The 12,221-nt window shown below is 37.5% G+C and overlaps 1 protein-coding gene across 5 annotated transcripts in view; it reads right to left on the bottom strand.

Moving 5' to 3' along the window:
* Positions 1-3,130: 3,130 nt before the first annotated feature.
* The window catches only part of LRP6 (LDL receptor related protein 6), a 150,027-nt gene continuing 140,936 nt past the window's right edge, over positions 3,131-12,221 (bottom strand). For 2 of the 5 annotated variants that reach the window (XM_009424870.5, XM_001152103.7), the window contains 2 exons: positions 11,613-11,710; positions 7,691-8,465 (listed from right to left, as the gene is read on the bottom strand). In XM_009424870.5, the coding sequence (XP_009423145.1) occupies positions 8,171-8,465; positions 11,613-11,710 (393 nt within the window). In that variant the 3' untranslated portion in view covers positions 7,691-8,170. Of the gene's footprint in view, positions 6,409-7,152; positions 7,449-7,690; positions 8,466-9,443; positions 9,653-11,612; positions 11,711-12,221 lie in introns of those variants that run through there. The other 3 variants (XR_673283.5, XM_024347693.3, XM_063786352.1) reach the window with 3 other exon arrangements.

Consider the following 12,221-nt stretch of genomic DNA (forward strand, 5'->3'; position numbering starts at 1 on the left):
TGGGATTACAGGCGTGAGCCACTGCACCCAGCCAACATTTTGTCTTTAGAGATAAGAATGTTCTTCTTCCAGGTGTAGAGAGGGCACCTCTCACACGAGAGACCTGCTTAAGGGAAAGATCAGAAAACTTATCCCAGGTTTATAACCTGCTTCAGGTGAGAATGATGAAGGAATCCTGCTTCCGTGATTTTTCTCAAATTCCTTCAGCTCAAAATAGTATTCCAAGGTGTCATATTTTAGGTACTACGTTTTGAGTCCCAGTAGAGAAGACACAAATTACCAATGTCTGAAACAAAAAGACATTAAAAGGATAGAGAACATATTTTATGTCAGTAAATCAACAACTTAGATGAAATGGACAAATTCCTTGAAAGACACAAGTAACTAAAGCTGACCTAAGAAGAGAAAATATGAATAACCTAGATTAGAGAAACTGAGGTATTAAAAATTTTCCTGTTACATATGTATCTGCAGTTAGGAATCATAGCACTGCATACTTGTGGACCCTAACCCTTTCCTTCCCATGGAATCCCCAAGAAGGAACTTCAATTACTGGACAAAAGACGAGAATCTTCAAGCCTGTTCAATTGAGTAATGGTAGTGGGGGAGCTTTTGGTAGGATGATCAGAAGTCAAAAGACCTCAAGATAATCACTTCTGTCTGCCATGCAGCTTGTGATGTAAGATGGGCATCGGGCTGTCTCCTTTTTGACAGTTATTTTCTTTGGAAAGTGAAGCAAGGGCCTAGGGGGAAGGAAGCATCGAATAGGTATCTCCATGGAATAGGATACCACATAGGTGTTTGGGCTTCAGTGGACTCTACCTTGTAATACAATTCACTGCCTCAAATGCATTATGTATAAGTACCTCTCTAGAACAGGTATTGGAATTGACTAATTAAAGAGTCAAGTGGTAGCCAGTCGTGGTGGCTCACGCCTGTAATCCCAGCACTTTGGGAGGCCGAGGTGGGCGGATCACAAAGTCAGGAGATCGAGACCATCCTGGCCAACATGGTGAAACCCCGTCTCTACTAAAAATACAAACAATTAGCTGGGTGTGGTGGCACATGCCTGTAATCCCAACTACTCGGGAGGCTGAGGCAGGAGAATCGCTTGAACCACAGAGTCGGAGGTTGCTGTGAGCTGAGATAGCACCACTGCACTCCAGCCTAGCGACAGAGCGAGACGCAGTCTTAAAAAAAAAAAAAAAAAAAAAGTCAACCGGCTCATTAAAGAGTTAAGGTTCTGAAAACTCTACATTAGGGACTAATACCAAGAAATACTGAGAGATAAATGAGTCCAGACATGCCTTGACAATTAATTACAGTGGAATAAAGATTAAAATCTAGACCTCAATCCATATCCTTTTCCCTCTACCCAAAGACAACCCGTTTTTCTTTTTCTTTTTTTTTGAGACGGAGTTTCGCTCTTGTTGCCCAGGCTGGTTGGAGTGCCAAGGCCCCATCTCGGCTCACTGCAACTTCTGCCTCCTGGGTTCTAGAGATTCTGCTGCCTCAGCCCCTCGAGTAGCTGGTATTACAGGTGCCTGCCACAATGCCCAGCTAATTTTTGCATTTTTAGTAGAGACGAGGTTTCACCAAGTCAGTCAGGCTGGTCTCGAACTCCTGGCCTCAAGCAACCCGTTCACCTCGGCCTCCCAAAGTGCTGCGGCCGGCGACAACCCATTTCTAATCAAAATTTTGCAGTGGAACTTTTCATACTCAAATTGGGCATTTCCTGTCAAGCCTGGTCATTCATCACTTTATTATTCTTTTTATTCTAGAGACAGGGGTTTCTCTATTGACCAGGTTAGTCTCAAACTCCTGACCTCAAAAGATCTTCCCGCCTCAGCTTCCCGAGTAGCTTACAGGCTCAAGCTACGACAGCTGGCAATCTTTGATTATTTTAAGTCAGAGGGCGGGAGGCGAGGAAAGGCAGCACAGTGCCTGGTACACAGTAAATGCAGGCTAGAATGTTAATAAAATTATCCTTCATTTTAACTTCCATATTGGAGAAGACTGGTTTTGTATGTTGACTAAATATGAATTTGCAAATGCAAATCTCAAGCAGATTTTCTGTGGGAGGGGGGACTGTGCAGATTACATAATGATATAAATGGATGGAACCAGAGATCTGAGGACAGTAATTCGTCATTTGAATTAAATTTATAGAAACAATGCAATCATATACAAGGCAACGAATTAAAATGAAAACTACTTAATTATTTACTTAGCTGAAAACCTATCTGGGGAAAGAAGGACCCAAAACAGTTTGCAGTGTTTCCCCATTCGTGAGATTGCCTTTCCATCAGGCAAACCAATCTTCTGCCTTTTCTTTCTTTCATTTAACTGGGAATGGCACAACGTGTTTCTGTTTTCCTTCCAGGAAAAAGAATGGGAGGAGTCAGCAAAGACCAAGGTAAGTTCACTTACTTGAGGGCATTGGCTAAGGAAAAACATTTTAAAACTTGGTTTCCCTTTAACTGGTATTTGGGCTCAAATACTGCAAAATAAAAAAGCAGCTTTCCTCCCTTCCTATCAAACTAGTAAGCTCAGTATCAAGCAGAGACCTGGTATTTCACTGGATTTTACTATGTCCTACCCTCACAGAAAAAGAATCATCACATCACACTGGGCTCTTCACCAGGAAAGCAATGTGCATTTTATAAGCTAATTTAAGATCTTGGAAAAGAGGGAAGTGCTCAGAGTCCATACTAGAACTCCTTCCAGTTTACTGAAAACAAGAGCAGTTCTGAAGCACAGGCTATTTCTTATTCTTGTTCCCAAACACAAATGCTGCCAGCACTGAACTAAGCAACAGCCCTTCGTAAATCTCTCTTGCAGAGACTGATTGGCTGATTGACTGATTTAGAGACAGGATTTCACCCTGTAGCCCAAGGCTGCTGTGCAAGTGGGGCAATCACGAGTCTTACTGCAGCCTCAACCTCCCCAGCTTAAGTGATCCTCCCACTTCAGTCTTCCAAGTAGCTGGGGCTATAGGTGTACTGGCAGAGTATTATTTAAAATGCTAACAATAAAGCTGGGTTTTGTGTCTGAAACAGTCTTATTTACATCACAGCGAAGGACAACCAGCTACTGTCTTAATTTCTTGCTGAAAAGAAAGGACAGACACTTTTACTTTTCCACTGTTTTATTACAAAAATCAACATTTCATTTGTTACAATTCAGCTTATTTATTGTAATAATCAAAAAAGGGGTTTATACAAGGTATTTTTATACAGTTTATAATTAAAGCACTTATTTTACAAAAGGAGGGAAGTGAATAAGTGGACAAGGGCTGACCAAATGTTGGCCATTATAACATAAATACATCCTTGCAAAGCACCATCGTACCAAAGTCGATGAACAAGAAACACCAGTTGACTTTAAGACAATGACGAAGATTAAAGCTTAAGGGAAAAAAATAAAAGATAAACATCTGAAAGCAGCACCAGATCCTTCACTTGCAAATAAGGCTAGTCCAGTTTAATCTTCTTGGTATCCTCTCTACTTTTTAACATTTTTCCTTACTAATCCATGTATTTAATTTCATGTAATATTGGATTTAATCAGACTTTTAAAATTTTCCCTTTAATACCCATATTTAGGCATTAGATATATAGAATATGTATCTATATATAAATATATCTCTATCGCCCATCCTGCTTATATTTGATTAAAAAACAAAACAACCAAAATGGACAGTTAAGCAAAAGCATGTTGTCTGTAATTCTTTGGTGTTGCTTTTGGGCAAACCCTAAGTGATGGTGGATAATCTAACAGTTTGTTAGGTCTGTACTCTGCTTCTAAATACAAGAAATCATTTAGTTTGTAATTCTATCTGTAAAGTCATGGAGATTTTTTTCAGCAATAAACTCAACAATTTAAGAATGCTTTATGAAAAAGAAAAACAGCAAAGTTTACCTCAATTGAAAGAGGGTGAGGGTAGAGTCAGTAACTGATTAACGTAAGACTCCACCTTCCACTCCACTCAGGTACAGGCTTTATGAGACATAGATCAAGTCAGACAATAGCCTGAGAGTGTGAATTCACAATACTTATAATTTAAATTTAAAAAAAAATTATAAACGTATAATTTTATACTTGAGGTCCAAAGTCTTCTACCATAAAATGTTGAGAATTTCAAAAGCTAAATTTTGAAACTATTATAAAATGGTGCCATCCCAAAAGTCAGAAGCCACACATGCACTACAAGTACTTTCTAAAATCATCTTTCTCTTGGTTCATTTTAGGCTTAAGAAATACCAAATAAAATTAAATTCCTTGGGTTTAAGAATTCTGATAATGTTTTAAACAACACCTGACTATAAGCTTCTTTAGGACTCAGTCCACACTTAGTGCATAGTCTCATCTGTAGATGCCCAAATATTTGTCCACCTACTGATAACTGGTCAACACACTCATATCCATACTCTAGATCAACTATGGATGCCATATGTAGACTTAAGCACCACACATTTATTAAGAGCTGACATATTTCAGATGTGAAAAGTCCAAGATTTTTGTTTCTGAATCTTGTTAGATATGTAATGATAACCAATATGTAATTCCTATGGCATGCAAATGAATGAAGTGGGACAAAGCTTCCCCTACAAGAAATAAAACAATTCAAAATATGACATTTCTAAGAATCTAATCTAGGCAGCTGCAGCCTGTTTACTGCATAGAAGTAGGCGTGCTTAACGCATACCTCTTCAGTCTCTATTATGACTACTGGTATCAAGTCACATAAATAAACACACTTCATTAACACACTAGGTAAGCTACAGCTATTAACTCTACTGAAGTATTCTTCATTAATAGGGCTTTATAGCAAAAGAAAAAGATGATCCTCCAAAACTGCTACCTAATACAGATGATGGCTATTTTTAATACCTTCAATAATGAATGAGTTTCCTTCATATAAATTACTGACTTTAGGGTATTTTTAAGTGATAAAGAAATACAACCCTCAAAATCATCTTAAAATTGTACTGCTCAAAGCCCCTTCCCCCAATTACTGGCCTTTATTAGATTAAAATGTACTTTAAAGTCTTCATTTCTAAGTACCTATCATCTCTGTAGAATAGGTGTTCTCAAACTTACTAAAGAATCAGAGATCTCTTGGTAATGTATCACAAGCTATTTTTATATTAAAATTAAAGTAACTACACAATCTTCTGCTAAACAGACATCTTGTGATATGCTGTAAGAGTGGCAGAAAGTGCCAAAGGCATAATAAAATTTCATGGAAGAAAAATTAATAGTCAGAAAATTCTATCCACCAACTCTCTTTTTTTCCCTGTGAATGTGCTATTATCTGACTTAAGCAAACAAAACTCCTTAAGTCACTATTCAGAAGACCACGACTCTGTTGGAGCCAAGTCCAGGCCTTAGTTATAAAAGACCACTTCAATGCAGAATAGCTTACTGTGGTGCACACAAAGTATGTTATGCTCAAGTTTATTTCTTGGACAATTTTAATCACATCAGTTAGTGCATATATTTTAGGACACATGTTCAAAATAAATACTTTTGCATATAAGGAATCTAATGAAACATTATTCATTTTCCCCCTCGGACAATGAATTTAATATACCAAATTTAAAAATCCCTTTTCTTTTTTCCCCCTAATTTGTGGTCTCATGTTTTTCCTCTCAACTTTTCCAATTACAGCTTGTGTTTAATAATCAATATACAGTTTACTTAAGCTTAACTGTCCATGTAACGTAAGGCTCAATGAATCTTTCCAAATTTGACAATTCTCTCATTAAAAAGTACTCCCCGAAATATTAAGAATCCATCTCATCTACCCCAGAAAGAGAACACTGAGATTAGGCTGAACTGCCTTCAAATAATTTTAAACAAATTGGCACACAAATTAGTATTTTGAAGAAGAGGCCATTGCCATCGCAGTGCAAGCACGTGGACTGAGATCCAACAAGGCAATATTCTTCTTAGTTAATTAGAGTGCAAGTCTCCACATGGGAAGTCCACCAGATCAAGATGCACATTTAAATATGTAAACATATAGAATTCTCAAATTCTAACTGACACCCAGGTATTGCTAACCTTTCCATCTTCATTTAAGCATCAAGTGCCCTGTGTATCACAGAATCCAAGTTCAATGTCCATTTTGTCTGACACTGTGGGCACTTAGTTCCAGCAACGGGAAGAGTTCATGCTTGTCTGTTTTAGGACTCTGATAGATTTACCATTTGCTTATATGCAAAATCAAGTGCACCTGATTCTTACAGTCTCCAACAATCAGCATTATTCTGAAACCACAATTTTATCTTCAAAAACTTTACTTAGGTATTTTTAACTTGCATGAACAGTTACTTCACCCTTGCCAAAATTCTGAATCCTTTCTTCCACTGTTTTCTCTTGGGCCCTGAAACCCAGAGAGGCCTTGGCAAGACAGAATTAAAAAAGAAAAAAAAAAAATCAATAATTAACTGACCAACACCTCTTAAGCTAAAAATACATTAGTTTAAAACCATTCAATTTTAGCAGAGAAGTGCTACACATGTGTAAAAAGCAGGAAACGAACTTCTGGCAAGGTGGCAGAGCAAGTGCTAGAATCATTCCACAGGTCAGCCCTGATAGCTGAAGATGTAGCAGCCCCAGTACCATACGTGACAGCAGGTCAGGCAGATCACAAAAGAGGCTTCCATTATTCCCTTCCACCCAAATTCTGACAGCTGAGAAGTTAACAGTTTGCCTTCTCATTTAATCCTCATTGTTAAATTTGTTAAACTATCTTAATCCATAATGGGTAAGAGAGGACCCACATAAAAATATGAGGTGATTACAAGAATAATTTGTGGATAATTTGAAAACAGCCTAACATTCACAGTGGGTAACAGAAAGATATTAAATTCATGTCACACATTAGAAGAGGTATGTATGTAGACATTATTCTGAGAAAAACCGGTCTAAAGAACATGAAAACGTCACAAACTGTTAATATAGGGAAAATCCTAATAAGAAAAAAATCTTTTTAAATAGATTGTCTCTAACCAGAACATATTTAAATGTTTTACTCAGAAAACAAACAAACAAACAAAATATATATATATATATATATAAATGATTTCGTACTGTGATATATGCTGAAAGTAGTGCAAGGATATATGATTTACAACAAAAACATAATGGTTAAATTTTTAATTCTTAAACATTGTCTATATGTGTTGTAAAAAGACATTTTAATGAGCATTAAAACAATCTTGGAAGAAGAGAAATAATATGTCTAACTTTTGATCATTATGCAAAAACAGCAGTCAAATTGAAGAGCTAAGCCTACTGGGGAATGGAGCTAGAAGAAATATTAAAATCAACTTTAATTTAGAAAATTCCATTTAGTCAATGCTTCAGCTTAAAAAAATCATGGTATCTTAGCAAAATGACTTACCAAGTTGCTGGAGGAGGCAGCAAGGTAAACATACCTAGAGAAAAAAATTCATTTTGACAGAGGTATGGATTCTAAAGGTAGGGACAGAGACTTGCACACACACACAGCTTCATGGCATCTTACCAGAGGGCTGATCTCTCCTACAACAGCAACACCCAGAATGGGTTTTTAGAAATATCTACTTTCCTCACTAACACTGTTGGATTCCTAGAGAAAACAAAGCCCTTCGTCCAAGGTTAGTATTAATTGCTTTTTTTTCCTTTCATCATTTCTTACTTGTTGGCCCTCAAATGTTAGTTAACTGAAGGCTATCTGGCTACATCCATGTATCTATGGTTTGCTGCTCTGAGCTGGACTTAATTTTTCTTCTTCCTCTTTTTTATTTTTGGTATCAATAAAGCCCAGATATTCCTGGTCAATGATGCCTTTATTATTCCTGTTTCCTTTGTACTCAGTTGCTTCACTGGGTTTAAGGCATGCTTTGTGTATTTAGTTTGCAAAAATAAAACTTTTAGTACAAATTTTTTTTATACAAACTTTTATGGCACAAGCAGCAAATCTGCTGTTTTAAGAAAATATATAAATATCCTTTTCTTCTGTACAAATATCTCCAGTATTCCCTACCCCATTTTATAATTTTAACTGTACATGGTCTGCCTCATCCTTCTCTAATAGCTCCCTCCCCCCCTCCAGATCTCAACCAAATTTATATTTACATTTTTACGTTGGAGGCAGTCAGAGGAGGAGGGCCCCTCCTCAGGAGGAGTCTGTACAGGGAGAGGGTGGCGGTGGGTAGAGGTGATGAGAATAGCTCCTCTCTGTGTATGGAGAAGGTGGGCAGCTTTCATAGTTCTCCTCTGCTGACAAGTATTGGCTTCGGGGTGTGGGAGGTGGGGGCACAGGTTCTGAATCATAGTTTAAGTCACTGGTATAGCCCTTGGCTGTTGCCACTGAGGTCATTCTCCGACTAGGAGCATAGTCACTGTCACAAACATCTGTGCTGCAGGGTGTGGTGGGGGGTGCAAAGTGCCGGTAGCTATATGGCCTGTAGCTGGTATAAGGAGAAAATAAAGAGAAGCAGTTAGTTTTACAAAAAAAAAAAGATTTCCCCTCTCAGAATAGAGGTATTAGATGTCAACTACGCTATGAAAACAATAAGCTACTGCAATTTAAATTTACACAGACCAAGAGGCAATTTTCAATGGCAGATTCACTGAAGAAAATAGCAGGTACTTTCTTATTTGCAAATAAGAAAGTGGCAAGTGAAAATGAACAGGATGGGAATGCAGAGGTGAATTCAATCTAGCCTCTGGTTGTGCTCTTACACCTTCAAGTTAAACTGTATCACAGAATAAAAAATGACTATTCAAATTTGTTCTGCAGTTTCATGGCCCATGGGAAGAATCGGTTTTTACATATTTTACACTACTCAAACATGTCAGCATTCCCTCAACATTCTTTACTCCAAAATTAACCTGATGAATAATTAATTTAATGACATCTGAAGTCTTCATTTCTTTCTTCTGTACAATTCTGTACAATTTCTGTACAGTCCAGGCTGGATTTTGGTAGACAGCCTCAGGGGCATTAAGTATTCCATTGTTGTTACCTTAGCAAAGGGAAATTGCTGTGGTTGGAGGAAACGGTTTTCATTCCCTGTGTATAGGTAAGTACCTCTCATAAGAGCAGCTTTAAACATCAAAATGATAAAATTTAAATGCCCATAAAGGGTCAGTGAATTTTCTAATGTATATTTCAGAGGCCTAGTTTATTTCTTACACTTGTTTATCTTTACAAGTGACATACAGTTGTTAGGTTTGTAGCACTGCTAACTAAAGAAAAAGGCATTGGAAAGAGAGAAACATACTAGTGAAAATAAGATCTGACCTAAGTTCTGGCTTTTCTGTCATTCCTACTTCTATTTTTAACTTCTTATACCTGTTTATTCTAAATATGGTAAAGCTGATCTTAAATTTATCCCAAAGATTTTTTCATAAGCTTTCTCATCAAAGTGACTACAAGAGAAGGGGAAAACCAAGTTAAAAACTGATACAACGATTCGTAAAACACCTAGTGATAAAGAGCACCACAAGGTAATATATCCCAGGAACCCAGGATACAAACCATTTGATATCACTTGGCTTGCTTCAAAAGAAATGGCTGCCAGATTGTTCACAGTCACAGATCAAATTCCTTGTTCTACTCTGTCTCCCCTTCTTACTACTGCATTTGATTAGTCTTTTAAAAAGAAAGAAAGAAAGAAACCAGCCTGGGCACCATAGCAAGACCCCGTCTCTACAAAAAATAAAAAAAAGCTAGCCAGGCGTGGTGACACACACCTGTAGTCCCAGCTACTTGGGTGGCTGAGGCAGGAGGACTGCTTAAGCCCGGGAGGTGGAGACTGCAGTAAGCTGTGATTGCGCCCCTGCACTCCAGCCTGGGTGACAGAGCAAGACCCTGTCTCAAAAAAAATAAAAATAAAAATAAAAAGGGTGCAAGGCTGCCAGAGACCAAAAGTTATGTGACCCAATGAGTGAGTTCTCAAAGGCTTTTACTATTAATACTGACATGATGTCACAGTTTGTTTTGTTTAACTCTTTGTCCAATCAGGTGTCAATCCTTGGTGAAATTTCTAAGGTCAACATTTAAAAGTCCAAATACTTCTATTTTCATGAAAAAAAAAAAAGAAAACAAACTGAATTAATAAAATTTTTTCATGTCCCAGTTTAAACCAAAATCTCAACAAATGATGTAAGTTTTGACTCAGAGGAAACAGCAATTGGGCTTATACGGAAAATAGTTAAGCAAGAATAGTTTTTTATGCAATCGTGTTTATTCTGATGAGTGCCTTAGTCAATTTGAATTAAGGACATTACTTTTAAAAAATAAAATTTTGTATCTTTCTCCTTTCTCAATTTTCAGGCTTCTGCTTTTTCTGTTTTGGCTTCCTAGAAGAAGAAACTTGTGGCAGGGAAAGCAACATTACAACATATCATTAAAACAATCAGTTCACAGCCAAGGCTATTTCAGTCTTATCTAAGCTGAAATGAGAATTCTGAGTGAGATACTTTAAGTGGTTTCCTCTTCATTTCTACACATGGATGAGGTCGTATCAGGCCAATTTGACTGAAATGCTAGGAAAGATAATAGAAGATTATCTAGAGAGGATAGAAGATAGAAAAGATTATCTAGAAGATAACAGGCACTTGAGGGATGCCCATGAACCCTGAGCACTTCAGTGTGTAGACAGAAACTCTCAAGCTACTGATGGTCTGTTGGCCTTTCAAGGAACATAGAAGTGGAAGCTGACACAACGGTACTTGACCTGCTCAACACACTTTATAGACTCATGAATTAGCAAAAAGGAATAATTTTCTCTTTTTTGGCTTACAAATACACTTTATTTATTTCAATCTTTCTTTATTCCATGCAACTACATGAGAAATCTTTCACTCCAAATTGTAATAGCATATGCAAGCAATGGCTGAACTTACATTTCTCTCAACTTTTCTAAAATTCTGTGCTCTGAGTATGTTGCTGTTTTAAACTCTCAATTCTATGAACCAATCTTATCCCAATATTTCATTCTTAGAATATCAAACTATTTTGAAACCAGTCACTTTGGTGGGTAATTCCTCCTTAGAATACTGCCAAAGCCTGAGGCTGTATTTTATTATTATAAAAGCCAGCATTTGTGACTCTCTTAAAAAAAAAAAAAAAGTATAGGCCAGGTGTGGTGGCTCACACCTGTAATCCCAGCACTTTGGGAGGCCAAGGTAGGCGGATCACCTGAGATCAGGAGTTCGAGACCAGCCTGGCCAACATGGTGAAACCACGTTTCTACTAAAAATACAAAATTAGCTGGGCGTGGTAGCGCAGGTCTGTAATCCCAGCTATTAGAGAGGCTGAGGCAGGAGAATCGCTTGAACCTGGGAGGCGGAGGTTGCAGTGAGCTGAGATCATGCCATTACACTCCAGCCTGGGCAACAAGAGCGAAATCCATCTCAAAAAATTTTTTAAAAAGTATAATGTCCTGAAAGGAAAGGATTTGTGGTAGAGGCAATGTCAGTACTACCAAGATAAGATGCCTAGTCTCTCTCTGGTGACCATCGTCTACTCATTTGGGGCTACATCAGGTCCACAACTAAAACACTTTCAATAAATACTGCACCTTATTTTAGAGAAGGATGTGTATTACCTGTATGATCTATGAGTGGAAGGACTGTTTGAAGAATATCCAAATTCCATAGTGTAATGTGATCGCTCTGTGGCTGGGGATGGTGGAGGGTTCAAAATCTAAAAGAAAAAAATAACAACATAGAAACTATCAGACTTTCTTTCAACTTTTCTTCCTTCATCTCTATTAGTGTTTCTTTACAATACACTATTAGCACAATTCTTCTTTTCCAAAGAATTGACCTCAAACAGTACTTTGGGACTATGGCTTCCTCATTCCCTAAGACCTCATCATGGCTAAAAAGTGCAAAGTGACAAAAACGAAAATCTGTAACCTAAAAATCATTGGTCAGTACATTTAGGTCCTGGTTATTTAAAATTGTAAGTATTTAGAGAAAAATTATTGATTTAGGAGAAATTCCAGGTGTGCTTCCTCTTTTGGGAAGTCATAAAATGAAGGCCCTAATCCCTCAATAGGTACCATTCAGTAGTTCTACTTTTACTTGAAATGTGAAATTAATGCCCAGTGCTTTCAAGTATTCTGATTACTACACAGTAACTTAAAAGATTTATAAGCATGCATGGTGGTGTGTGGTAAATCCTTTGAGCCTTTTATGCCTAAATTTTACAT

The sequence above is a fragment of the Pan troglodytes genome, chromosome 10, assembly GCF_028858775.2.
Source record: "Pan troglodytes isolate AG18354 chromosome 10, NHGRI_mPanTro3-v2.0_pri, whole genome shotgun sequence".
Lineage (NCBI taxonomy): Eukaryota > Metazoa > Chordata > Mammalia > Primates > Hominidae > Pan > Pan troglodytes.